Raw genomic sequence first — 27,944 nt, 5'->3', positions numbered from 1 at the left:
TTCTTTGTCAAGTCCGTTTATTGTGTGCCGTCATGTTAGTCTCTCAGTACATAAGCAACTTGATGAGAGATAATTACAAAAGAAAGTATACTCATCCCAGAATCAAATCTGATCATGCCCGCTGTTATACATCTGCAATTCTAACATTTACTTTCCCTTTCTATCCAATATGGTTTATTTCTGTGTATCTGGTGCATAGTCAACATCTCAGGTTCTCCCAAAATTAAACTGTTATGTTATTTAAACAAAAGTTCACTCAGTATTTTACTTTCTTTACCCAAAATAAAATGTGAAGATAAACACATTACAAAAGACATCATCAAAATTGTAACAGTGGTCTTAACTATTTAACGAGTGAATTTCAACACAAAATATTTAACTTTTATAAAGTCAAACTCTGATAAAAAAGTTGTAACTTCAGTATAATTTCTTTCTACATGACAGTATTCCAGGACGTTGATCTTGGTACCAATATGGATCCTTTAGTACAAACTTGTAGTAAACTCCATTTCAACTCTGTGTCAGTTAAGAAAAAAAAAAGGACCACAGTAACAGTGTAACCATAAATAATTCCAAAATAAAACTTCCAAACTGAAATACTAAAAAAATTCCAGTACCGCACATTAAGTTGTAACCTAATATATGCTTACATACATAGAGTGCGGGTGCCACCACACACATTTTGGATCATGCCATGGGAAGAAACAGCCAGACACTTTCCACGCTGGTCCCTTGCCTTTCATTCTCAGCAGCACCTTCCCTCTCCTGCCTCTTGCCGCTGAGGACTTTGGGGCTCTCGTTACCCCTGGGGTCAGCCAGGTGCAGTGGAGGCAGAGGAGGGGGGCAATGGGAAGGGAGGGGGTGGGCTGCTGCTGAGTATGAAGAGGAAGGACAGGGATGCTGAGAAGGGGGATCCTTACCTAGCCCAGGACTTAAAAAAAAAAATTAAAAAAAAAAAATCCCTGGATACTATTTCTGCAGTGCGATCTGCCTGCCCTGGTGGGGAGGCTAGAGGGCTACCAGCCACCCATGCAATGCTGGTCACTGCTCCCACACCCCTTCACAAAATCCTGGATCTGCCTATGCACATATGCAAATATATTACTGTTGTAACCCATATTGTGCACAATGATTTTCAGGTGCATCTAGTCTCCTCTTGAAATGCACCAATAAGTACATCTCCAGACACTGCTATATCCACCAGACCATATCTCGAATGAAAAGTGTTCTTGTTTTCCCTCTTCAAAAGCTAAAGAGGGAAAGAGACTAAGGCAGAGGACAACGTAAATAATGGGTCAGGTCATCTCAGCAAGAGAATATGAACAAAACTGATGAAGACTGAAATTCCAGTCTTAAGTACCACTTAATTTCATAGAAATTAGAGTTTGAACAATCAGCCCTAGTGCAAGTAATCTTAGCAGCAGCCTTAGAGGTGTGCTGCTAAAATCCATACTTTAGATTTTACTGTGCATATCAAAGTTGTCGGCTCCATTTCAAGAGTCTGTAATAATATTTTTTGGTGGAGGACACTTGCCTTGGGAAAAAAAACCTTGAACGTTTACCAAATTTGCAGCTGGGGAAGACAGAACAGCATGTTAAAGTGACTTGTTTAAAAGTACACAGGAAAGATGGTAGGGCAGGATGGCACAGGCAAGATGCTGGAAGACTGTATCTAGTACATGGGAATTCCTGGCTTGCAATACTATGCTTTATTTAGTCTATGCCATCTCATGGTGTTGTAAGGTAATATCCTTCATTACTCATGGTAAGATCCTTCATTGCATCAACCCCACTGATGCCCTCTGTAGTCCTTTCCTCAAGTATGAGCAAGGATTCAGTTTGTTACAGGGTGCAATATGCTCAAGTAGACCAATCGGTGTGAACCCTCATCTTTTAGCAGCTCTTTAGTGATCTAAGCAGTGTGAAAAAAGGACAGAAAAGCAACAAAGCTTCCCAACCAATGCTATGAGAGGACTTTGGGGAGGCAGATGCTAAAAAAGTTAAAATAACTTAAAAAGAGCCAGCTATTCTTACCCTGGCAGTGGAGAGGGTGCTAGGGACCCTGGCAGTGGAGGGCGCTAGGGTCTGATGAACAGGACTGAATGAAACAAGATGAGCTGTGCACACATAGAAGTTGCAAAGAAATGGATCACTCAGCCTAGCTAGTATGTGCCACCCTGTTCAGATGGACTTAAGTTAAAATTAACTTTGCTGAATTTCTGACAAGCAAATTCTTGCAGCAAAGTCTACCTTAATGTCTAGGTCCACAGAAATGATGTAAAACTACAGCGTAAATTACAAACGAGAGACCTGGTGCTTGATGCTTTACGGGATTGGAAACCCTCAAGTTATAACTATAAATAATTAGCTTAGTGCAGGGGTTCCCAACCCCCGGGCCAGAGTCCCATACTGGGCCACGAAGGGTTGACTGCTGGACTGGAAGTGACCAACATACTGCAGATCAGCAGCCAACCCTTTTTTTATACCGATTATAAAACAGGGTTGGGGTTGGCTGCTGGCCCGCCGTATTCTGGTCACTGCTGGTCTGCAGTTTGCCAGTCCACGGTCATTTCTGGTCCACAGTATAAAAAGATTGGGACCCCTGGCTTAGTGTATAGAGACTGGTTTCACTTATAGCTTTAGTATACATTTATATTAATCTCCCATTTCCCATGCTCCTTTAAGCATGATTCAATTTCACGGGACAGCCATTTAAAAAAAAAAAATGAAGGTACAGTTCTGTCTCCAAATGCTACGTCCAAGAACGCAAGTATAACACAAGAACCAGAGAGGTACAAACTCTTCGTCTCTTGGCTTGCTTACTCTGTACATGGGACAGCATATATATTAACCTACAGATGCATTCAGCCAGAAAGCTTGCTCACTGCGTGTGCATGTGTGTGCTTCCTCACACAGGAAAAGACCAAAGCCCTCTAGCTGTACAAAAGCATGGTGTCTAGCTCTTCCAAGTCAAAAAATAGGGTCCACTCACAATCAAACTACCTTAGGTTGAGTTAAATTTCTGGACTAGATTTCAAGGTGCATGCCCTTTAAAACATTTTACCTCATGATATAATCTCTCAGGGCAGTAAAAGTGCTAGATATATGTTTGGAAAAAAAATCTGCCCTGAGTTCATCCAAAGACAAACTGTTTTGCAGCCATTTTTTTGAAAATTAAATAATTCCTTACTATTAAATTAAATAAAATAAAAAGTCTCCCCAGATCAAAAATAGTCAGTCTTTCCAAACAGCAGCATAAACGTCCCAGCCTCGAGGGCACCTAAACTCTGCCCAAATGAAAGCCAGGTGATACTTCACGAGGGTCCAGAAGGATACGTCTGTAAATAGCAATAACCTCGAGCAGACTTGCAGCTGCCTTCCTGTTTACGTCTAGGCAGATGCCAAACCCTGGCACGCAACGCTCCATTCTGACCTGAAAGGGCAGCTTTTGGATTGAGCTGGAGTGTATGATGCTAGGATGTCATCTCTATACCATCAAATCCCCTTTTCACAGCTACTAGAAAGGATTATGGGGCTTGCGAGCTGCACTTTGCTCGCTCCCTGCCTCGTACACTAAACTATGTAACTCAGTAAAATGCATTTCTTTGGATTCCTCCTTGTAGCCCCAACAGTTTGAAACGCTCTGCTGGAGGGGTTGCAAAGTACGTTTTCTGCTCCTCTGAGTATCGTTCCTTCACTTCAATGATATCCCTGTAGCTCCAGTCCTGCCAGTGGAAATTGAACTTCTCCAGCAACTGTATTCTTTTCTCCTCTGTGGTCACGCAGTCGATAGGGGCATACTGCTCCAGGAACGGCACCTGAATTTCTGGAAATATGAGGATAGCCCGGATGGCAAACCAGCCTCCATACTGGGGATGTATACACACACCATAGATCTTCTGAAAGAGAGAGAAAACCTGGTACATGTTACTCTTTCTAAACATTGCCCTGCCTCTGAACATAGACAGACTTTGAGGGAACCATGTGCAGACCTGGCCAATTGATATGGTACAGTAAATGCAAGAAAAGCAAATTCCTTCTTGCTGTTATGCTCCAAAGAATTTGCTTTGATCCCTCATTGCTTGTGCCCCTCCCCTGCAGTAAATCAACCACAAAACAGTGTTTTGGAAGGGTCATCTCTCTTTTTTAAATAAAAACTGATCGCACTGCAAGTTTTGCTTAGGCACGGATTGCCAGATTTCTCTCATGGAAATGGAAAGGTTCTAGTTTGTTTTCTCATCCTTTTTTCTCTGCCTCAGCCAGAATTGGTCCCTATGCTACATCTGCCAGTGTTTTTGCCTTATTTAGATTAGGATAGCCCATTCTTCCCCACCTTCCTTGTAGGTTTTATAGATCTCATAGATTAGGATGATTTTCCTGTCATTTTGCTTACATTCTTCTCACTTTAGTTGGTTTTCTTCCATTTATGCCCACTACAATACCACAAAGAAATCTACTCCAAAGAAATCAACTGTTTGCACCTGTTGCCAGTGCTAGTGATATCTGGGAGAGGCACATAAAAATCACTGTGTCGGATTTAACCATTTAATTTCCAAGAGAAGGAACCAGTGAACAAATAATGTTTTTACATTCCCGCTACTGGAGTGGCTCTTGAAGGACCCTTGGGTTTTGGCTTGTAGCTCACCTTTTCTCCCCAGGGATCACACTTCACATCCTTCCTCTGGTAATAATATGCTGCTCCAGACACATGGGCGGCTGTCTGTGCCAGAAACTTGGGTTTCCGGTTTGGCAACATCTCATAGTCATAAATGATATGCACCTTCTCATCAGGGAAGTGCTGGAAGAAAAGCTTAAGGCCAGAATGACTGGAAAGAGCATGCTCAAGGCCCTGTATTTTTTAGTTTGTACCATGTGCACCTAGGCTAAAACACAGACACTACATTTCTCCCAGGGCAAAGCCTTGCATATTTGTAGGAATACAGAATAAAAATCCACTGTGAAGTATTGAGATGACCCTCTTTCCACCAGGGCAATTGGGTGAATTTAAGTTAATTGTCACTGAAGGTGCTGTATATAACTAACTGTCCCCACACTAGTCAAAGCCTGAGACAGTTCCATCTGGGATAAACCCCTAAAGGCCAGCATAACAGGAGAGAGAAAAGGAAGTCAAGCCCTCACTGGCACTCTCAACGGGGAGAGTTAAATTTATTTGGCCCTGTGGGCTGGATCCAGACTGTGGGGTTTCTCAGACTGGATCCAGACCACAGAGCTTCTCCTGGGCCAGGTGACCCACAGTCATGGGGCTATTTCCCTGCAGTTGCTGCACCGGGGAAGCTCCAGAGCCCACGGGCCTAGTGGCACTGCTTGTTGTCCCCCTCTCCCCTTTTTGCCCTGTTTCCCCAACAGTTAGTGTTTCACTGGGGCAGGCGGCGAGCAGTGGCAGTGTAAACCCCTTGCGTTCTGGAGCTGCACTGACGCAGCTGATCTAAATAGTAAATTAGCATTAGGAATAATACTTCGAGTTTACGTGACCGCTTTCCAATCATGAAAAGAATTTTATGAGACAAATCCAGTCACCACAACCCCATCAATACCACCACTTTACAGTTAAGAAACTAAGAGAGGGTAAAAGACTTCCCAAGAGTTGTCATCAGCTCCCTGCTTGGTCCATGGTTTAGCAAGGGGAAATTGTCTTTAAAAGGCTTTTACCTCTTTCACAAGTGATAAGTGATGAGAAATGCACTGGTCCACTGGATCCCGGATCCTTTTCAGCAGCTGTTTGCTCACAAAGGGTTTGAAGGCTTTGTCAAACATGGAAGGTGTGCTGAGGACAACAAAAGCCAGGGTGCTGTCTGGGTAGGCCAGGTGAAAGGACGGCTGAAGAACAGTGTTGTACCATCCAACCTGCAGTGAACACAGAAAAAAACCCTCCGTTAGGACAGCAGCACCAACATTGTGCTGGCAGCAGGAATTATAAAATGGAAGAGGCTGCAGCTGCCTTCACTGACGATTCAGACATGCAGTCTGCCAGCTGCAAAGTGCACCACTCAAATCAAGATGGTACACTGCATGCAGGGATATACAGTCTCTACAAGCTGCACTTCTATGTGAAAGGTAAGGAGGGCCTTAAACTGCTTGATATTGCACTTTGGCCAGCCCTGACCTAGAAACCAGTATGCAGCCAGCAGTCCTGCCAATGCATATCAGAGGTTTGATTTAGATGCGATTTATTCTGCATGACAAATGTGCCTTCTCTGCTTCTCCTTTGGCCTCGGTTATTTATTGCTCAGGGCAAGGCTTTGGCTGTTGATACTGCATATTAATGTAAGGCTGGAAGGAATCTCGAGCACGTATCCAGTCCACCCTGCACATGGTATCAAGCATGTCCAGAATACCCCTTCTTCCCCAGACCTGAGGAAGGGCACTATGTGCTGAAAGCTTGTCTAACATCTCTTCCAATTATGCAGCTGGTCTAATTAAAGATATTACCAAACAAACCTTGCTCCCTGCATACTCGCCAGACGGCTTCAACAACACTGTGATCCTACAACAGCAACCCTGACAAACGCGAATTGGAAGAGATGACACTAGGCTCCATACCAGTAACATGGGTTATTACAAATTAAAATAGCGAGCTGCAGTGCTCAAAGTCTGCTTCTTCCACAGGACAGTTTACTGTATATAATGAGACTGTACAAACAAGAAGACGGCATGCCAAGAAATTGAGAGCTGGTCTTATTTAGTCTGCAGAAGAGACAACTGAGGGGCGACTGAATAGCAGCAGCCTTCAACTCCCTGCAGGGGGGCTGCAAAGAGGATGGAGCTGGACTGGTCTCAGTGGGGGCAGACAACAGGACAAGGAGCAATGGGCTCAAGCTGCAGCAAGGGAAGTTGAGGTTGAATATTAGGAGAAAACTTCTCACTAGGAGGGTAGTGAAGCGCTGGGACAGGTCACCCAGAGAGGTGGTGAAAGCTCCAGACTTGGGGGTTTTCAAAACCCGGGTAGACCAAGCCTTGGCTGGGATGTAGTTGGGGCTGGTCCTGTTTGGAGCAGGGCGTTGGACTAGATGCAACCTCCTGAGGCCCCTTCTCACCCTAATTTCTATGACTGTATGAGTCACACCATTGTATGATTCGTCTTCAGAGGAGGTTGGATAAATTTCCGACTGGGGTATTATGATCCCAGCACTTGTTCCTGCCCAGGGCAGGGGGCCAGATTTGATGATCTATTCAGGTGCCTTCCGACCCTAGAAACTATGCCTGGTGTCTCCTCTGGGTCCATTGTGCAGACCTTGCAAATTCACTCTGCTCTCCGATTGTTAGCTGTTTGGTTGATCCTTGCTTTCTTTTAGTCCATCCCTGTTATTGAGGGATGGCCACTTTTGTTTTTTTTTACACGGACAAAATGGGCCCAGAGACTGCCACTCTGCCCCCACTGAAAAGGAGTAAGCAGCTCTTCAGTCACTTGATAGGTTGCATGCTTTGCTTCTTGAGTTTAAATATTCATTTGTGAATGCAAGTGGTGCTACACGCTCAGCGGCACGTTTATTCCCCAGCGGAACATTAGGTGCATCACACGGATTATGACACATCTAGACTTCAGGATTTCCCTTTGAGGCGGGACACATCATAATGCAGCGTAGTTGCAGTGTCAGAAATTAGGAGGCAGAACAGGCCAAGACAGCAAGGAGACACGAGCAGGAGAACAGGGGACTCAGCCCAAGAAGTGCTGAGGACAGCAAGGTAATTTATAGCTACTCTGAAAACAATACCCTAACCCTAACCTGGCTATCCAAATGACTTGACTCTTTTTATGGACCACTGTGACCCAGCAGCTGCTTCCAGCTCTGCCTCTTGGTGTGTCACAGAGGTCATGGCTAACGTGCAAAATTAAATCCAGCGGTTTTGGAGATAAATGCTTTCTAAGGGTCTGAAGTGGCAGGGTCGGACCACCTTCAAGGACAAGTGAAGCCATTTTGAAAGTCACTTTAAAGGAGTGGAAGGTGCCCAGCAACATGCTGGATCAGGACCCGGAAAGGAAATGAAGTGGCAGTAAAGCAGCCTCTTTACAAGCTCAGGCCTGGGAAGTCAACTCAGACACAGGGATGCTTTCAAGATGGCGATTTTAGAAGAATTAATAGAAAGATTTTAATTTAAGTTTTATGCCCACCGGGAAATCAGTAGTCAATAAACTACCAACAGCTGCATCTTACAGAAAAGCCATAATAACAACATTTTCTCTGGGTAGTTACAGCCTATTTGGGGAAAATGGAAAGTAGACCAGATTTTGCTTGAAATACTAGAATGATTGCTTCTAAACAAAGCCTGTTTTCCTTTGTGTTTTCACTGGATGAAGATTAGATCCTGTGACAAATCAGGAAAGGCAGCAAGATTTAGTTTGCTAAATATAAAGATTAAGCTTGATTTCTTCCCCAAGAATCAACTCAGACTATACTAAAATGTTTTAAAAAAATGTTCTTCCTTTCCCCATTCTCCACTCCTACTTGAGGTCAATGCTGAGCTTATAACTTGACCTGCATAACAACTGCAGATTAAAACAAGTAGTGAAGCCTTAATTTCTGATATAGAATTAACCACTAAAAAACCCGAAGTGAACTGAATTAGGACACTAAACAGCCAGATGATTTTTTTCCTACTGATCCAGTGTCTGGGCTGATTGAGGTAACCAACATTTGACTTAATATTAGAAAAAGGAATCTCCACTTAAATTTTCTAGATGGTTTCATATTCAGATATTAAATTTTAGAAATTGATTAGAAACATTTAGGATGAAACTCTGCTCTCAGTTACATTGGTACCAATCTGGAATAATTCAACTGTCTTCCAGTGGGCTGGAGACTGCTAGACACTGAACCCAAAATCAGAGCAGGACCTTGGTTCAAATCTTTGGTTGATCTGTGCTGTGCTGTCATACGCACATTGTTATTAGGCTCGATCTAGTTTAACACCCTGCCTGTCTGGACTTTTTCCTTAGCAAGGACCATCATTACTGCATTGCAAGCTGTGCATCATGCTTCTCTGTAAGTAAGGACCTACCAAAAAAATCACACAGGGATTTGCGCGCGGCGCCAGTTTTTGCGGTGAGCCCCCTCCCTCACTGTCAATTGGCTACGGAGCCCCAGCAGCTCTGCTCCTTGCTGCTAAGTGGCAAAAACTACAGCATAATTAAATAGAAAAGTCCATGGAAATATCAAATATATTGCCACGTTATTATAAATCTAAGTATTACATCTAAATCTAAGCATATTATGATTATCTAGCTTCTTAAAAGACAGCACTGTAACTCTTTGGCACCTTCATTGAATCTACGTCACAAGCTCAGGCTCTCACACACTCCATGGCTGCAGGGATTGCCATGCTTTCCTTGTATCCCAGTAAGCTTTTATTTTTTTCAGATGATTCTACACAGAATCACGGGAAACACGGTTTTTCACACTGATCGTGGAAACCGCTGTTTTCCGTGACAATCACAAAACTGTGATTGAAGGGAGTCCCTGTCTATAAGCATTCCTTGGTTTCAAGTGACAAATCACTACTCTGAGCTGCAAGGAGCCATGCAAAAATGCTGTGGGATTTATAGGTGCAGATCTGGGTTCCCCAAAGTGTTGATATGCTGTGCAAAGGTGTGGACTTAGGTTTATGGGTGTGCATACTCCCTTTCCACTAATGGTGGGGAAAGGTAAGGAACAGATTTTTCTAATCTAAAAGCCTAACCTGAACATCTGGAAGGCAGCGCCACCTACCGTCTCCCCACAGCCGTGGGCCTGCTCCCACAGACCTGCACCAGTGGCCACTGAAATCAAAGTCTTTCCATGGGTATTATTGGGTATGGCACTGAGTCCAGGTGTAGTCCCAGCACACAAGTCACCTTGCTGCAGCCACTGCACAGTAAGGACACGGAGCACCTCTCAAGGGCACCCTGCAGGAGCTAGACCGCAAATGGTAAACACCTGGAGCAGCTAACGATCCTGCGATCATTAGCAAACATTAGTCTTCGCAACACCACAGGCAAGGAAGTAACCCCCGCTGACACTTTGTGAACAATAAACTGAGGCACAAGTCAGTCAGATGGAAGGGGTCACCCAGAGAGGCGGTGGCCTCTCCATCCTTGGAGGTTTTTAAGGCCCAGCTTGATAAGGCCCTGCTGGGATGATGCAGTTGGGGCTGGCCCTGCTTTGGACTAGACATGACCTCCTGAGGTCTCTTCCCACCCCCTTGTCTGTGATTCTGTGACAGATGACCTGAACACATGTAAATAACTCCGGCCAATAAGTCAGCCAGCTCTTCAAGGATGACAACATACAGTTTAGCAGAAGTGACTCAGAGCTGGAAAAATGGCTCTAAAAATACCATTGGGACATTCTTTCTTTATTCTGCTTCAGCGATCAGCAGCTCTCATTAGCTCAAGGTATAAGTCAAAGAAGATTTCCCCAAGCAGTCAGCTTGTCTGCAGACAGCAACTCTATTTTTTTTTCTGTCAGCTAACTTAATATTTCTTAAAAACGTTAGCTTACAAAGAGTTTAATTTGCACAATGGAAGAGGGCATTCAGAAGCTGCACAACAGGACGCATAATGACTTTGTATAATCAGGATCGACTGACGCTTGAAGAAAATCCTGGTTTTCCCTTTGCCTTGTTAACAGTTAAACCTCACATCAATAAAACCTTCACTTGGAAGGCAGTCGGGTACTGGACAGTCGTCAATATTTAACTTCCAAGTCCATCTGAAATGTTTACCCCAACAGAAGCCAATTATTCGTTCAGCGTCATCTCACGCAGCTTGTCTGTGAAAGGGAACAATCTTTCCTCCTCTTTTTATCCTACGCTGGCTGTGTCCCAGTCAGCTCCTCTGCTGATTTTTTTCAGCCGGATGTTACTCTCTTCGTCGCCTTCTGCATTCGCTGTCTCAGTACCCGGGGAATACTTTTCCTTCCACCTTTACTAAAAAACACTTGCCCAGCTTCAGTGGCTACAAAGAAAATGGCACAGCCCATAGAACTGCGCAGCAGCTTTCGGGAGCCATCTGGAAGGGCAGTGATGCCCTCCCTCGAGCTGACAGACACCCTCCAAGGAGACACTAATACCACATGGCAAAATTAAAGGGAGAGGGGAGGCATCCAGCACTCTGCAGGAGCAGGCTCCTTATAGGGAGGCCTTAACGCCAATGCTGAAGGAGACTGACCACGTCACCGTCCCACCCGGCGGCAAGCAGTGCCAGTAGAAAGCAGGGAACGGTGACCAGCAACAACAATGGAAGGGACGGCAAGTGTGAATCACACATGGATTTCCCTCCCAGTGCAATGTAATCCAGAAGGAATTACCTGCTTATACTCACAGGTTTAATTTTCATAGATTTCATCGACATTAGGGGCTGGAAGGGACCTCATGAGCTCATTCGGTCAACCCTCCCCCCCGCCACCACCATAGGCAGGAACTCAGCTGGGATCAAGTGACCCCAGCAAGAAATATATCCCCTTGTTTTTCTGAGAGTCCAGAGCAGGTGCTCCATCCATCCATTTTATTTTAAAGGAAAATTTTGTGCGTCCCAGGTCAAGTCAGTTCCAAATCCTTCCAGTCATTCAAGAAACACGTGTGGCCCTACCTTTTTTTTTTGGGTAAGTATTATTTTTAAGGAAAATGTTTTGCATTCCATGCCAAATCAACCAAATCTGTGAGTCATTCAAGAACCAAATGCGGCTCTGCTACCGGCACGCATCCTCCGCCCCTGCCCGGGGCTTCAGATGCTGCCAAGTCCTTCGGCCCCCGCCGCTCCTGGCACGTCCATGGAAACCGGCCGCGGCGAGGTGAGCAGCCACCACCGTTCCCACCGTACGGCCCACCCTGCGGACCCAAAACACGTGCGCGCCCGACGTTTAACGGGTGTTTTAGCCAGCTCCCGGGCTCCTGGAGATTGAGGAGACCACCGGGGCGACGTCACACGACAGATGGGTGACGTCAAGCGGCCGGGGCTGAGGCCATGGCCCCGTGACGTCACCCCGAGCCCCCCCACCCCGCCCCGCACCTGGAGGGGATGCAGCTCGAAGCCGAAGGCGCACAAGTAGTCGCGGAGCCAGCGCTCCACCAGCGCCGCGTGCAGCTCCATCGCGCGGGGGCTCACGGGACATGTAGTCGCTTCGTGGCCGCGCGCGGGGCAGGCCGGGATCGCGGCGCGGGAGAGCTTGGGAGGCAAGCGTCCCCGCCTTCCTCGCTCAATGCATTCTGGGGGAGGAGGGAGCGAGGCGCGCAGTGCATGGCGGGAAATGGGGGTGTCGCTTTGCTCTCGCGATGCCTGCTGGGAGATGGAGTCCTGCCGCAGCCGCGAGCGGACTGCATCTCCCGGCAGGCCCTGTGGCCCGTTGGGGGAGGGGATACCCCTCAGGCAGGTCGTCCCCGGGTGTCTGAGGTGGGGGGGACAGGATTGGAGCTGTGGGGGTGGGGCAGGGGGGTGAGGGGGGCAGAAAGGAGCCCCCCACAGTTGCCCCCTCCCCTCCATTGATTTCTCTGCTTCCTTGTAACGCGGCGATGCCCCCCGGCTGGGGAGCCCAGGTCTCTCCTCTGCACCCCGCAGACCCATTCGAGGGCCGGGCCGGGTTGTGTTGGCGACAGTAAACACTTAAAAGCCCCGGTCTCCTAGCAACATGAATTGGGACACGCGGCTGAACTCCATACTGACTGAGACAGATGCCAGCGTGGCCAAAATAAAGGCAAGTTCAGCTGCAGCGTTTGGACACCCGAACCGCGTGAGCCGGCGGCACACCCGTGTAGCCAAGAAGGCGACCGGCGTCCTGGGCTGCACTGGTAGCAGCGCTGCCGGCAGATGGGGGCAGCGATCCTTCCCCTCTGTTCGGCACCGGGGAGGCCACATCTGGAGTCCGGTGTCCAGTCGTGGCCCCCACTGCAGAAAGGACGTGGACACACTGGAGAGAGTTCAGCAGAGGGCAATGAAAACAGTTGGGGGCTGGGGGACAGGACTGGTGAGGAGAGGCTGAGGGAACTGGGCTGACTGAGTCTGCAGAAGAGAAGACCGAGGGGGGTTGAACAGCAGCCGTCACCCCCCTGCCGGGGGGCTGCAGAGAGGCTGGAGCTGGGCTGTTTCCAGTGGGGGCAGAGGACAGGACAAGAAGCAATGGGCTCACGCTGCAGGAAGGGAAGGTGAGGTTGGATATTAGGAAAAATTTCCTCCTGAGGAAGGTAGTAAAACACTGGAACAGGTTATCCAGAGATGTGGTGGAGTCTTCATCCTTGGAGGTTGTGAAGACCTGGGTAGACAAAGCCTTGTCTCGGATGATGGAGTTGGGGCTGGCCCTTCTTGGAGCAGGGGATTGGACTGGACGTAACCACCTGAGCTGCCTTTCCGCCCCTGTTGTCTGTGTTTCCAACACATCACTAAGATTCCAGCTCTGGGAAAGAGCTGTTTAAACCAGTTTGTTGTGCAGTGCTGGCAGTGTTGTGGACCACTGGATGTCAAGTCTCGGGGATTGATTTTTGTAGCTGTTTGTGCTCCTGTGGTGAGGTTTCAGATTCGTAAATGATTCACTAAATTCTTGGTGCTAGTACTTGGTCAACTGAAAAGATCAGTTTCATGCAGGACCTCTTGTCTTTGACTGTAGCAAATAAAGCTTCCTTTGCTAATGAAAGTGCTTCTGCCAACGTGCCAAGCATGTGAGCATGCAGGATAGGTGATAACTCACCTTAAAATGAAGAGGAAGGGGGTTCAGCATAAGTAGGGCGCTGGACTGGGGAGGCATGGCTTGTGATTCCTGTGTTCTAGAAAATTGTGGGATCGGACAGGTGGTAGCATAGCAAACACCATCGCAATTGAGTCCTTTTTGCCCTAATAAAATCCACCAGGACACCACGTGCATTGCAGACGCATCTGGAACTAACACTCTGCAGCTTTTACTAACCAGTTAACTAACTAACTCTCTACAGTACTTTCTAGTCTGTTCATTGAAGAGCGATTCTTTTTGCCTTCCCCAAGAATGTTTAATCCCGTATTGTGATGGACTATTTGACCAGGTTTACAGACCCTTCAATACATCGTAATTCAGAGGGAAGGGGCTTGCTCCTCTGAGACAAATATTTTCCGTAAAGACCTGCCGCTGCCTCTCAAAAACATAGGTAGCCTCCTTACTGTGATCGCTGGTTGATTAAAGCAAAGGAACTTGCAGAAAAGGAGGAAGTGCTGCTTTGATGTGTATATTTTATTGCTGCTAGAAGCATGGCAGGGAGTTCTGTTAAAGAGGAAGCAGTAGCAATATTGTTAAAGAGAGCATAACTCAGCGCTCAGGGTGAGAAACTGGGCTTTGGGATTCCTCGGTTTTGTTCCTAGCTCTGCCCCAGGTTAGAACATGGGTTATAGAAATGTGCTTTAGGTGCAAATATAATTTAAAATCTACTGATGCTGATCCTAAGCAGTTAACGAAGGGGTAAAGGATGCAGTACCTTGTCAGCTTGGTTATGGTTGTGTAGGGCTCTGGGAACTCCACAGATTTTCCTTTCTTTGTAACTGTCCCAATGCTGCCCAGCACTGCAAAATCATATTTAAAAATGCAAATTTCTTCCGAACACTTTGATGCCTGCTTTTTTTTCTAGCAGACCTGAACCCTCTACTTCTCTGTCATCTTCTCACTTAATTGCTCTTGTTTCAGCCCAGTTTGCTTGCAGGGTGAGTTGAGCAACAAGGGAGCGCTTCTCAATCTCATTCTTTTAGGCCTATCCCCTGCGATGGCTTGGATTTTATGCCAGGTTTCTTCTGCAGGCAGTGTGTGAAGCCTGTCCTTCCTAGGTATGCAATTCTCACCTGTTCTTGCTGAAAGCAGGTGTTAGTATCTTTACTACATCATCTGGTTTCTCTTTATCCCTTACAGCAGCGACTGAACACAACCAGCATCTCTTCCAAAGGTAAATCCTCATCTGACTTTCTAAAGCATGTGGCTCTAGAGCATCTAGCATTTCATTGCACAGCAGTGCTTTGTTTCTGTATTTCAAATGGATAGCTATAACTGTCTTTATTTTTATCTCTGTTTCGTAAGAGCTGCCAAAGCCCTGGTTTCAAAATCCAGGTTTTTCTTACCCCAGGTGGCAGACCCTTTCAAACCTTTTTTTATTGGAGATTGGGTGGGTCATTTAGGCAGAAGTTCCAGGGTGAACACGCTAGCCTTTCCCAATGAGAGTGTGTACGATCGCACTATTTAAGCAGGAACAGGAAAGAATCTGACTGCTACTTGTACAGCTTCAGCTTGGCTACTTGTACAGCTTCAGCTTGGCTTTTTCCTAAGTTCCCTGCCTTAGGCATCAGCAGCAGCAAATTTAAGAATGCAGAAAACCCCAGGGGGTTCCTATCCTTGCAGCTCCTAGTAACACTTCTTGCTTTTCATCTCTTAGTGGATCTTCTGCTTGATAAAATAAACACAGAAGACGCTGCATTTGATGAATCCCTGGCCAGATCTGTGCAGCCGTGTCTTACCTGCATAAGTCTTCCACACTGCAGGATGGCAGCAGAGGAGCTAGCAGCCATCCGCAGTCAGCTGCATTCTCAAGCCAAGGTAACCCCAGACTTACTGTGACATTTATCTCTGCTAACAGGAAAGAGATGACTTTTGCTAGTGTAGTAGTAATGCACATCCTTTCAATTGCATACCCAGCACATGGTATATGAAAACCTGTCCCCCCTGAGCTAGTAGAGGCTCTTTGAGACATCTAGAATGGTCTCTGCATAAAGATATGGGATGTTTTCTTTTTTCCATCATCCTGGGGGAGAGCATATTACCTGTGTGGCATCCCATGTCCTGCTGGTCTGGGGCTTCAGCTGCAAGCTTGGATCTGGGTCTCTTGTGGCAGTGTGCTACAGGCCCTATAGTGTGACATACTTAGAAGATAGGTAGGCAGTGACATCTCCGGCTTTTTCATCTGGCAGAAGCTATATGAATACTCTGTCTGCCAGTTCACATGTCCCTTAAAGGAAAGCAGGTCCCTAGAAGCACTGGCTTTCATTTGCTCTCCTGTGGTCCACTGTACCGTATAGAGGCTGCCCTTCAACATTCCCCCAGCCAGGGAGGTCTGTCTTGCTCAGCCAAGTTGAGTTGCTTTCAAGTCAGTCTGTAGGGGCCCATCAGCATTCCCATTTTTTCAAGCGAACTCTTTGCTCTAGCCAGCGGAGTCCTCTCTTAGCCTAAATCTTTTTTATGTAAGACTTGTTCTAACTTATGTCTTCCCTTCAGATCATTGAGTCCCTCACCCAGTCCGTAAATAGACTGAAACAGGAGAGGGAGCTTCAGCAGCAGCGAATCAATAAACTGGAAGGTACTGAAGAATTGCCCAGTTTGAGGTCACTGTGAGATGCTTGGAGATACTTGTTATACAGATTGTGTCCCTGTCTGTCGGGGTGCTGTTGGTGAGACAGCAGATTGCGAGCATAGATCTTGAGTGGGGCTCAGTCCAGTGCTCTTCTTTGCTAAACAGGGAGAGCCAAGGCTGTCAGATATACCACAGGACCTTGAGTCCGATTGTCTCGTTTTTCCCTTTTAGTGATACTTGTTATACCCTCTGAGCACTGTGTGGGGAAGGATCAGGGGTGTCGGCTCTTTGTTACATGCCAGGATACACAGCTGAAGCAATTGGCCTTTCGAGTGTCCTAACTGGAAATGAAATGTCCCAACACTAAATCCCTTTCTCTCATCCCTAGACCACACAACTTTGTTGACACAGATGCTCATAGGAGGTCAGCTCTGACCTTTGGTTTGTGCTTGTTACCTATTCTGCTTGAAATAATCAGTTGTATAGGATTGGCCATGAGAATTGAACTCTCCTCTTGCCCAGCAGGCTTGCTGGGGGGTTGTGGGGAGCTCTTAAACTGACACTGGTTGTGCCATACCCCTTTTCAGGGTGGGCGGGGCGAGGGTTAGCAGAGGTGCTCAATACCTCTGGCAGTTTTATATCAGCATCTTCACCCTTTCTGTTGACATGACCGAGACCTAATTGCTTCCTGCTCTTCCACTTGCTGTTGCAGGGGAGGTTCATCGATTGCAGAACAGTCCTCACAGTGGCTTGGAGTCCCTGCTGGGACACAGGATTGAGGGACTGAAGAGCGAGTTTCATAACCTGCAGCAACAAATGTTTCACCAGCCAGATGGAGATCGCACTCCAGATGTGTACCCCAGCTCCAGCATCCTGCAAGAGATACACAAGAGGTCAGTACTGCATCTGGCAGCAACCTGGCTGATGGAGCAAAGGCTGATCTTCCCTTTTCTCTTAGGGGGTAACCCCTCTTCCTTTTCTTGCAGCAAAAAGCTTCTGTGGCAAGAATATGAATGTGTGAGGACAGAGGTAGAGCAACTGAAGCACACGCTGAGTAAGTGATGCTCTGCACTGCTCACTGGGGGTGGGCGGGCAGAGAGGGTGTCTTGGCACTGCCTGGGCACGACAAGCCAGCAGTGTCTTGGGAGCCTGACCAGGAGAGGAAATGGTCCTCAGTTGGGAGTATTGGGGTGTTTAGTTCTGTTGACAGTCCCCATTCGGGAGGGAGACAGCAAGGGACATTGTGGCAAAGCGGGCCCAATGCACTTCATGCAGTACATTGGCAGAACTGTGGGAGAGCAGTCTCTTGTGCTGTGGTGCCTGGGAAGATGGTCTTTGCCTGCAGGGCGCACTGTTGCAGTGCGCTAGCCATTCACTCACTTCTATACCTATGTTTTTAAAAAATGGCACAAGACAAAAATACTGGGAAGGAAAAAATGCGCTCCTGCTTGGCCTTTCTTGGGGACGACTATCTGGTGGTACTTTGCCTAAATAAAAGTCCATCCCCAAAGTACCCTATGCTTTAGATTATCAAACTCTGCATCTTGTCTTAAAAGCAACTGTAACAACCCCTTCCTACTCATCAGCCCCCCTCTGTCAGATCTGCTGACTAGTCACCAAAACCTGTTTTACCTGCTTCACTTCTGTTAGGTCCCAGAGCTAATATGGCTGTAGAAGAGGGTGCAGGATTTTATTTGTGCTCTGGAATTTCTGGTAATGGGTTGTGGGGTAACAGTAGGGGGCATCCCTCTGGAGGCTGTGCAATATATACTCCCTATAACGAAGGGTAGTGTTTGAGCTGTGGAATTTTTTTAGCATCGATGCAAGAAAATGAAAATACCTGCCTTGAATCTCGGATCTCAGGCTCGTTATACTGCGTTGTTTTGCATTCTGGGGATACCTAAAGCGCTCAGCCAAGACTGGGTCCCGGTTGTACTCGGTCAGTGTGAGCACAGAGTGCAAGACCACATCCTTCTACAAAGTCTGCCAATCTGAATAGACAAGACAGACACATTGTTGGGAAGCAGGTTGACCCACTGTTTACTTGTAATACGCCAAGCTCAGTGATGACAGTAGGCAGTATGTGCAAAATCCCACTGCCATCTTGATCAGTGATTCAGAGCAAAACTGTGTTAAGGAACTTGGACCAAAAAGACCTTTCTGATTTGAGCCTTTTATGCACTTATGAAAGTAATGGCACTGGGTATTGCACGCAATTCCCAGGGGGGACCACCAGGCTGTGCTCACTGTGCAGATGAGTTCTCAGTGGAAAATGATTCTAGCATCAGAGTTGCCCTCTGAGCTTTTATTGAGACTGCACAGACACATGAATATAGAGGTGGCTGTTTAAAAACAGGCATAGGATTGAAGCAAATTCAGCTATGCCCAAGACCAAATCAAGTCAATTAGTTGTCTCTGTCCAGGCAAAGCCAAATTGTTTTTCTTCTCAGACCGGCAAGAGGAGGATCTATTCCATCAGATGTCTGCAACTGATGAAATGAAGAGAACTCAAAGTCGATACTGCAAGGTACCTTGTTTACTGGATCACTTTTCCCAAGAAAAATCTAAGCATGTGCTGTTCTGATGACCTGTGGAACCCATTGCCTCGGGGAAAGGCAGAAAGAGGGCGAGTAGGATTCCTTATGGGAGCAGATGTCATCAGACCCACATACAGATAGAATTTTCCATTTTAATAGCATGGGCAAAAGTTGCATGGCTGTGAATTTGTGTACTTCAGCCCTACACAGATCACCAGTTGGGGGCAGGAAAGATCTCCTGTCATGGACCAGCATGGTAAGAGAATCCAGGAACTTCATGGAACTTTATGCTCCTCTTGAAAACTGGAGCAAAGATCTCAATTTTTGGTGGCCTGCTCCTGTATAGCCTTTATTTTCCAGGTTTGCTGCCTTACCATTGCTATGATGCTTGGTGCTACATTGACAAAGGCTGGGAGGTGCTTACATTTACCAGTCTTCTCATTGCTGCTGAGAGTAGACCCAGCCCTTGTCTCTGCATGGGTGTGGTGGTTGTATTTTTTTTTCTCCTTATGTGACCATGTTGGTGGGATTAAACATTGATCTTGTAACAGTCCTCCCTGTGAGGGTATTACACAATTTGTTGGTATTTCTGAGATTCCAAACATGTGGGTGACTGGTTGCTGTATATGGAACATTAATATCAGTGTGATTACAATCTCTGAAAGGAAGGAATTTATTTCTTCTTTATTTAATATCAAGGTTGTAGTACAGACCCCAAACAAGAGACTGCTATGCAGTATGTATGCAGTACATACACATTTCTAAGGGGATTGATATGTAAAGGGTGGGTAAGACAGGTTTATTCAACATGTATATAGGAGTGTGTGTGTGTGTGTGTGTGTGTACCTAGTTGGGAAAAAGGCATGGGTACTTGTATGTAAACACCTTGACTGCCCCCAGCCCCACTTAGCCCGCTGGCACCACAGGCAAAGTGAGGGAGCTTCAGAGCAGAGGTCTGGTGCCTTTAGAAGCCCATCGAGGAAGGATGTTCCATGCTAGGGTGTGGATGCATTCACAGTTGCGACTGGTAGCTGCCAGGACATGGGGATGAAGGGGGCAGAGTTCTGAAAGGCCTAAAATACCCCAGAGCTAACGAAAAGATCTAGTGCTAATTTTCAGCAGGCAGCAGCCCTGGTGATTTTTCAGAACCCACCTGCTGTAGAGCCCCTTCTCCATACAGTAACCTGTCCAAGAGGGGCTGAGCTTGTTCTCAAATTGACTGTATTATTGGGGGAGGAGGAACACAGAGCTTGTGGGTGAAACCTGGCTAGCAAGAGGTCTTCAGAGTGGTTCCTGATGTGCATTAAGGAGGACTCGTCTGAGAAAGTGATCGTTATGTTGCAGCCTGTTGCTTCATGAGGGAATGGCCTATAAATACTGCCTTCTGTGGGGGCAGGGTGGAGTGCTCCTTGTCATGGAGCTGTGGGTCTCCATGGCTCTGTTTTCTGGAGCTGTTTCAGGCCCATAGTCTCCCATAGTGCAAGTCGGATGTCTGTTTTCTGCTGGGTTCAGAGCTGCAGGGTAGAACCAGGGACCATTTTTAAAGAGTCCTTTGAGGTAGTGTCCCCTCTTCTCTTCAGATGCTGGAAGATCTGATGAACAGCTACAAAGCTCAGTCTCACGACTTGGATAAAGCCAAGGTGGAGACGCGGAGCACCCAGCAGGAGCTCAGCCACGTCAAGTAAGAACGTGTCCTGCCAGGGGCGGGTCTCATGGGAAATGCAGCACTGTGTATGTGTGCATTGCATGGTGGGGTGACTCCTCTCCCCTTGCCACGCTTGCTGGTATGTGTCCAAGTGCAGCTATTGTTCCCAAGGGCTCTCATCCCAGCTGGCACCAAGAGACCCCTTGTTTGCAGTCATAGAGAAGCCAAAGGCTGCACTCCCATCTGAGCCTCAGGCAGCCCCTCCAGTGTTAGGGTCCCATGTCAAGGCAGTGTGTAAGGGAACTGGCACTGTACCGACTAAGGCTAGGGGTAGAAAATATCCCTCTCCAGTCACACTAACCAGGGTGGGACCATGGTACTCAATTTTCTAATGCAGAAGGTGCTGGGTTGCCAGCTCTGGAGGTTCAAGTCCCCTGTTTAAGCCTGGAACACACAGGGCATGGTTTGCTGCAATTCAAGCTTGTCCCCTATGCTGGAGAAGATCTCTGGCTTGGGGCAGGTGTTGCATTTGATTGGAGATCTCTTTGCCAAGACATCCAAGATGGCGACTGGTGTTGGTGTCCCTTTGTGAGAAGGATACCTATACGTTGACAGCCAGGTCGAGCACTTCCAGTTTGTTTCACATCGGCATGAAGCAGCCATCTGGTGCAAATGACTTCTGCCATTCCCACGCTAAGCTGACCCTGAGCTGGGGCCTTGGCGATGAAAGGTTTTGTATCAGACAGCTGCTCCCCTGGGCCTCCCAGTCCCTGTGTGGGGATGCACTGTGGAATGGTGCCTGCTCATTTTCCCTGGGTCCTGACATACTGGAAGATCCTGCTGTCTCGGAGTTAACCCATGTGGTTCCCCCTTTACTTCCTTCATTTCCTGTCATCTCGGCAGGAACTGCCTCTCGCCTAGGGCCCCTCTCAGAAGAGATGCCCGCTTGATTTGCCTAAACTTCAGCTGTTTACCAGCTTGCCCTCCTCTCCTCTCTCACTGCATTCCACCAGTGGGAACAGGCTCTGCCGTTTGTCTGCAGCCTTTGCTCCACCAGGCCTTGTGGGCTTTGGCTTGGTCCCTGGGGAGGATGGTGACGTCTGAGTTTCTCTCTTGACAGTTCTTGCATCTGCCTTGCTTTGTTTAATTGTACCCTTCTCTGTTCAATCCCAGCTGTCCTGGGATATCTGCCAGGTATAGGAGTTGATGTGGGTTTAACTGAAGATGGTGGGACTCTCTCTAACCCTCATTCCCACATACCCTAGTACCATGGCAGGATAATGTTTCACAGAAGAGCTGGCCCATCCTTCTGTTGTCAGTCACTGATCCCTGACAGCTCCTTCTCAGAGGAGTCTTCTGCCCACAGCAGTCCCATTCATCATCATCAGTCTAATACTGAAGTCCTTTGTGATACAGCAATGCTAGGCTTAGTAAATATTGTTCCAGAGAGGCTTTTGTTTGAAATATCTATGGATTTGGCAGGCTTTTACCAGCCAACAGAAACATTATGTGCCAGTTTGGGACAGGAAGTGGAGAGTACGTTATCCCCAGGACTGTGGGGCAGCAGCAGCCTAGGAAGGCAGAATGTAGCTACCGCAGTTAGAAAAAGGACAGGCTGCTGGTGGCAGCATCCTTAGCACCTGCTGGAAGGAGCTCTTCCCACCACTCAGCAGTGTCCTGTCCAATGGCATTTGGTCTGCACAGAGCTGTCCTCTTGTGATACAGGGCCTTGGACAGATGCTGACAAGGACTGGTATTATGGCATCCACAGAGCACAAAGCCCTTCTCAGATACTGAGGTAATTCTTGCAGTCTTCCCTTCCCTCACCCCTGTGAAATGTATGGGGACATGACCCCCTCACTTCACAGCTGTGTAGGTTAGATGCCGAGGTGGCATGACTTGCTCCTGGTTGCACCATGAGTAAATGACAGAGCTGGTATTATAACACAGGGGCCTTGCCTCTGTCCTTTTCCTCTGATGCCTTTCCCCACCTTCCCCCATTAAGAACCAATATTACTGGGAAATACGCGAGATAACACCTAGTTCTCGCTCAGCATTGAGCTCAGCAGGGCTCTGTTATTAAATTCATGTTGATTAATCTTCCTCTAATGTCAGAAACCAGACTTCTCTGCCAGTCTATAGCTTACCACCATGGAGGACATTATATTAACTTGGAAGCCATCTCCAATAATGGGATTTTATTGTAGTTTGTGGTTAAATATTGATTCTTGTTTCTGTTATGTCTCTGCCTTATATAATATTAGTTGCTCAGAACTGCATCCAGCTGCTATAAACCACGTATAGAGGGAGTTTGCCAAAATCCCGCTTAGAATTGCCCCCAAAAATGAATTATGCTTCTGTCCTTGAAGCTGATCAGTGTTTGTTTCCATCAGATCTACAGTCACTGACCTGAAAGACCAAATGAAAAGTCTGTGCTTGGAGGAAAAGCCACTTATGAAGCTCATGGGAAAGAAGAGAGCTTGTCAAAGTAAATAGCATGAGCTTTTACATCACTGATGCTCTGGGGATTTGTTTCTGGAGCCTGTTGTTGATTTTTGAAGCTGCCTGGCTTGGAGTCATAGCCATGTCACTTTAGTCTATTCCAGAGGGGGTGCCTGATATATCCAGAACTGGGGAGGAGATCAGGCAAGGAAGGATGCTGAGGAGTCTGGGATTTTTCATTTCTCCTGGGAAGTTTATGTTAATTGCACATTCATGAAAGTCAGGGTTGGGAAAATTCAGTGCAAGGGCATTCCACTTGATATGCATCCCATGTAAGGTTATGTGCTTTGGGACCTGTCTGCCCATATAGTCATTCCCACCTGTGCCAGGTACAAGGGAAAGACTGTTCAAACAGGTTAGGAGTATTTTTCCAGGTACAAGAGACAGCACAAATCAAAGGCAGCAGAGAATTAGACCTTGGCCTTCAATCATGGACTCAGCTTTCAGCTTATCCTGCTTCTCGGTGCATTTCTCCTAGAGAGAATCAAGGACTCGATGAGAAAGGAGATGTTTACTTCCTCCGTGATTGATGATTCCACCTCTGAGCTCAGTCTCACAGACGTCAGCTCCGATGAGCTTTCCAGCACCGCAGAGATCAAGGAGCCAGAAGGTAACCATAGCGTGGCTGCTGTAAAATTCCTTGGTATTTGAAGATTATAATATTTTCAGTGGGTTGTGAATATCCAATGCCTGAAGACCTCCCTGTATGCGTCCTGCTTCCTTTCCCTTCCAATGTCTTAGTGAACCCTAAACTGAGGTCACTAACAATTGGATCAGAGCCCCGAAGCTGTGCCAGGACTGGTTGGTAGGTATTTGACACCCAAATATAGGGTGCTTCAGTCATCAGGGTACTAATAGATTTGGGACTTCTGGGTTCTAATCCCAGCTCTCCACTCACTAACAGATTTGCTCTCCTGGTCCTGGGTCTGACCTACACAACAAAGGTTTACCCTAGGTGGCTAGTGGGGAAAAGATCGCACCCCCTAGCTGATGCAGCTATGTTGGGAAACACTCTCTAGTCCAGTGGTTCTCAACCTTTTGTACCAGGACCCATTTGTAAACATCAGTGGCCAGTGCCCCCAGGCCCCAACCCCCTAGTGTGTGGGGTGGGGGCGAATATGTGGGGCAGGGGGGATGTTGGGCATGGGGGGGCTCCTAAGCAGCCCCTCACAGGCTGGAACTCTGCCAGCCTACAAGGAAAAAGCCACCATTTCTCAGATTTTTTTCCTTTAAAGTTTGTTAATCCATTTTTAAAGTTTGTTCATGCTTTCCTACATTCTCGTGAACCATTTTTGAGAAGTGCTGCTCTAGTCTGGACACAGCAGTTTGAGATCATGTAGCTACACCAGCAGAAAACCCCCTTTTGCTGGCCACACTCCCTGTCTCCACCAGGAGGCTGTGCCAGCATGGCTTTGCCTGCATGCCTATTGCATCAGGACCTCTATAAGGTAGACGTGCCCTTGAGTTTCGTTGTCTGTGGGCTGTTAGGCTTGATCAAAGGTGTTGTGTCAAAAAGAAGTATCGTGCATGAGACAGAACCAACCATCAACCTCTTGCATCTGAGCTGTTGAGTAGCAGCCCTGAGATGACATTTCCCTGCGTGCACCATGATGGCAGGCGCCTCTTTGCGTGGAGGTGTCTGGTCTGTCCTAGCTGTGTGCTAAAGATGAACCCTGCTTGTGGCCTGTGCTGTGAAACTGCACTTGGCTGGCCCCTGGACCAAGGCACTTTCTGCTGCTTGCTTTGATGAGGAAAAAATATCAAAGTACACAAGCCATAGTTAAAAATACACTGCCCTGTGAGCACTGCTGCCTTGCCAAAGACTGGGGCAGTGTATATATATGTTCTCATCTGTTCCTTGATTCCCCCCTGCCCCACCCAGTCTGGCTTCGGGGTAACACTTGGTTGGGTGTGAGGCCAGTTGTGATATCTGATACTTCCCCTGGTGGGGGTAGGCATCAGATTTTAATGTTGTCATTCCTCTTTGAGGTTGGTGCTGGCACTCAGTGAGATTAGGAAGAAGGTGAGAATTACCAGCTTCAAAAAGTTTCCTCTTTCAACCTGTTTATCTCTTTGGATCTGCACAGTTGTTTCTTGGGATATTAAAGTCCCCCGTGTTTGCAGTAATATTTAGCCTCGGGGGAAATCCCAGGCCCAAGAACAAAGTGGTTAATATTCTTTTTAAGGACATTCATGCCCTACTTTGGTAAGGTGCTTAAGATGCTCATGAATGGGAGTTTAAGGCATATTAAGCTGCCTTGCTGTTTTTTCCAAGTACTAATCCTGCTGGTTTAGTCTTTATTAACAAAGCTGCTGCAATTAACTGCTTTGCAGACAGTTGTAATTAACTGCTTTGCAGACACAGTTGTAACATGTCAAGCTGCTGTTAGGACATTCCCTAAGGCATTCTCTCCATGCCACATCAAAGGGTTAAGTTCCCTTCTTCAGTATCATTCCCAGGCACACGCCAGGGATTGAATTTAATGTTTACTCAGCAAAGTTCTGTGTCAAGCAAAATGTACCATTTTATAACAGGAAGTTCGTTATCTTATGTTATTAGCAGTACATATTTATATCATAGGAGCAACCACAAGCCTAATTAGTATGAAAGCAAGGGCACCCAGTGAGTGCACTGGCAGTTTGCTAAGAGCTTGGGGCCATGGTTAATTTAGAGTGGCACCTAATTCTAGTCAAACCCCTGTAGTTGGCATTTTTACTTGTATTTTATCTGCCTTGGGAGAAGGTGACTGGGTACTGCTGGATGTTGGAGCTCATCAGTGACTGCAGACATGCAGAGAATCAGTTCCAGGAAGGCTGTGACTAGGGGCTGCAGCTTCCTCCAAGCCATTTTCTCTTCAATGCTTTGAGCTTGGTTTCTCAGGAACAAGGTTCAGAGCATCGCTAACTTCTCCGCAATGTCCCTGTAGGTTCCAGAAATACTTCCACCCCAAGCCTGGAGCTGAAAGCAAGCATGCCACGAGAGGAGGCCGGAAGGATGCTGGATGAGGATGAGGACGAGGACCTCGGCAGTGACCTGTCAGACAGTCTGCCTGAACTTAACCTGAATGACCTGTAATGTGTAGCCAAAGAAAGCCTGCTTCTGTCGCATAAGAAAATAATTAAAGGTGGAAAGGGAATTGGCCTCCTGGAATTACCTACAGTGATGGTGGAGTTTCCATCCTTGGAGGTTTTGAAGACCCGGGTAGACAAAACCTTGGCTGGGATGATGTAGTTGGGGCTGGTCCTGCTTTAAGCAGGGGATTGGACAGGACGTGACCTCATGAGGTCCCTGCCAACCACCATTTTCTCTGATTCTATGAATGGGCAGGCTCCTCAGCTGACCCTGCACATAGTCACCAGCATGGTGGGCTGTGAAGGAACCAAGGCAGGTTGCATATGTTGATAGCATTGGGTGTGCAGTGCCTTCAGTGATGCATTCAAATGCTCTTTTTCTAGAAGACAGCAGTGGGGTTTCTTGGTGTGGGGTTGGACTTCTGGCTCAACTCTTTTTTAGCTTCAAGTCTAGGGCATGTCTGTGGAGCCAGGCCCTGCATGTAGAGAGAACACAACAGACCTTTAGCTGCTGGGCACAAATCTGCTTGGTCAGCTAAGAGCCAAGGAGAAGCAGCTGAGCTGTGCCAGGTGCTGGGCCATGGCTTCCCCGGGGGATCTGAAACGGTCTGAGAAGGTCCCTTTGTTGAACAGCGTTTCCATGTCTTCTGCAAGGGGAAAGTTGCTTTGGTTTTGGAGAAGATGGCTGCAGTGAGGAAAAGGTGTCTTATAAAATTCTGCTCTTCCGATCTGTGCCTTGCATCTAGATGTTTTAATTGATTTCTCTGTGGAGTGACTCTGATTTTACGATGACTGTAGTGAATGCAGGGGAGGAGAGGAGAGGATGGTGTTTGCTTGGAAAGACTTAGTGGTCAGGGGAGGAGAGCCAGGGTCCTGATGGGGTGGTCATTCCTGCTCTGGCCAAGGGGCAGTGAATAGGAGCTACTGGAGCTTGCCTGCCCTTGGGCGGGGAGGCTTGGATGTGCCTAGACTGGAGCCTGGCGCTGTGTTTGGTGATCTTGGATTCCAGAAACTAAAGCTAAACAAGATGCTAGGGAATATCAGGGTGCAGATGTTTCAGTGGGGCTGTGTGAAAATTGTTTGAGGTTGTTTCCCTTTAAAACTCCCTGCCATCTCCTGAAGGACACCTGACTCCCTTGCCTCCAGACAGACACAGACAAGGCTGTACATGGGTGTGGTGTTTCGATTGTATGGCTCAGCGTGCTTTGCAAAGGTGGTCAAGATCTTTTATCCTCATCTGCCAGGTAGGGAAACTGAGGCACAGATCAGCTGAATGACTCCCCCATGTTACAACAGTGGGGCAGTGGCACTAATTTAGTTTGGTTGCAGCTGCCCTCAGCAAAACCCTCCTCGCTGAGTCAGTCGCACTAACAGCCTCAATCCAACTGGGATGTGTTCAAAGCCCGCGAGCCTCATCTTGTTCCAGATGAGGCCTGTAATTTAGCCTGCGATTCTAACACAACATTGAGCTTTAAGCACATGCCAGAGAGGGCTGACGCTGCTCCTCTCTCTTCCTGCAGCTCCTGGGAAAGGCCTGTGCTAACGGGAACACTTCCGTGCTTGCCAGAATCATCTGTGGCAACCCAACCAGCGTGTCTAATTTCAGAGTAAAAGCACTTTAGAAGGGGAGAGGATTAAAATGCGGGGGGAGGAATTGCCCTGCAGGAGATTAACTCAACAGATGTTCCATTATAGTTCAAAGAGTGTTGGCAAGTGGGTGCTGCAGCAGGAGCGTTTTAATCCCAAGCAGACTGTAACACGGAGACCTGTTTAGGCTGCTGGGATGCATTGGGCAACTTATTTACCTCTTCCTTCATTAGCACCATGGGCATGGGTCTGGATCTGCCCATGAGTGCAGAGGGAGCTGGGCAGCAGAAGCCAGGGTTTCGGTCCATCTCCCCCCAACT

General features: G+C 47.3%; 2 protein-coding genes across 6 annotated transcripts; one reads left to right on the top strand and one right to left on the bottom strand.

Annotated features, from left to right (window-relative positions):
* MMACHC (metabolism of cobalamin associated C) lies at positions 1 to 12,556 on the bottom strand. 4 transcript variants are annotated; one of them, XM_090050202.1, is made up of 4 exons: positions 12,005 to 12,293; positions 5,671 to 5,865; positions 4,646 to 4,810; positions 1 to 3,899 (listed from the first exon to the last, which is right to left on the bottom strand). In XM_090050202.1, exons 1-4 carry the CDS (start codon positions 12,083 to 12,085, stop codon positions 3,588 to 3,590), a joined length of 753 nt encoding a protein of 250 aa, XP_089906328.1. In that variant the 5' UTR covers positions 12,086 to 12,293; the 3' UTR covers positions 1 to 3,587. The 4 variants fall into 4 exon arrangements, with proteins under 4 accessions (XP_089906328.1, XP_089906329.1, XP_089906330.1 ...); XM_090050203.1 differs by having other exon boundaries at positions 4,646 to 4,798; XM_090050204.1 differs by lacking the exon at positions 4,646 to 4,810 and having other exon boundaries at positions 1 to 3,917; positions 12,005 to 12,556.
* LOC149863373 (coiled-coil domain-containing protein 159-like) lies at positions 12,427 to 26,116 on the top strand. 2 transcript variants are annotated; one of them, XM_090050206.1, is made up of 11 exons: positions 12,427 to 12,686; positions 14,853 to 14,886; positions 15,370 to 15,530; positions 16,206 to 16,287; positions 16,994 to 17,174; positions 17,268 to 17,335; positions 18,732 to 18,808; positions 20,399 to 20,499; positions 22,857 to 22,951; positions 23,444 to 23,575; positions 25,893 to 26,116. In XM_090050206.1, exons 1-11 carry the CDS (start codon positions 12,621 to 12,623, stop codon positions 26,039 to 26,041), a joined length of 1,146 nt encoding a protein of 381 aa, XP_089906332.1. In that variant the 5' UTR covers positions 12,427 to 12,620; the 3' UTR covers positions 26,042 to 26,116. The 2 variants fall into 2 exon arrangements, with proteins under 2 accessions (XP_089906332.1, XP_089906333.1); XM_090050207.1 differs by lacking the exon at positions 14,853 to 14,886 and having other exon boundaries at positions 12,429 to 12,686.
* The last annotated feature ends 1,828 nt before the right edge of the window (positions 26,117 to 27,944 follow it).

This window comes from Crocodylus siamensis, chromosome 5 (assembly GCF_052110815.1).
Source record: "Crocodylus siamensis isolate JL-2025a chromosome 5, ASM5211081v1, whole genome shotgun sequence".
Classification (NCBI taxonomy): Eukaryota; Metazoa; Chordata; order Crocodylia; family Crocodylidae; genus Crocodylus; species Crocodylus siamensis.
The sequence above is the reverse complement of the archived record's forward strand: the minus strand, read 5'-3'. Positions and strand labels throughout refer to the sequence as shown.

Excerpts from the sequence above, each read along its gene's own strand:
- MMACHC (XM_090050204.1), bottom strand. The coding sequence starts at position 12,556 with ATGGGTCTGCGGGGTGCAGAGGAGAGACCTGGGCTCCCCAGCCGGGGG. Across the intron at positions 5,866-12,004 it reads TCGAGCTGCATCCCCTCCAG|GTTGGATGGTACAACACTGT; the intron begins GTGCGGGGCGGG and ends TGTTCACTGCAG. Across the intron at positions 3,918-5,670 it reads ACTTATCACTTGTGAAAGAG|GTTTTCTCTCTCTTTCAGAA; the intron begins GTAAAAGCCTTT and ends AACATGTACCAG.
- LOC149863373 (XM_090050206.1), top strand. The coding sequence starts at position 12,621 with ATGAATTGGGACACGCGGCTGAACTCCATACTGACTGAGACAGATGCC. Across the intron at positions 15,531-16,205 it reads AGCTGCATTCTCAAGCCAAG|ATCATTGAGTCCCTCACCCA; the intron begins GTAACCCCAGAC and ends TCTTCCCTTCAG. Across the intron at positions 16,288-16,993 it reads GCGAATCAATAAACTGGAAG|GGGAGGTTCATCGATTGCAG; the intron begins GTACTGAAGAAT and ends TTGCTGTTGCAG.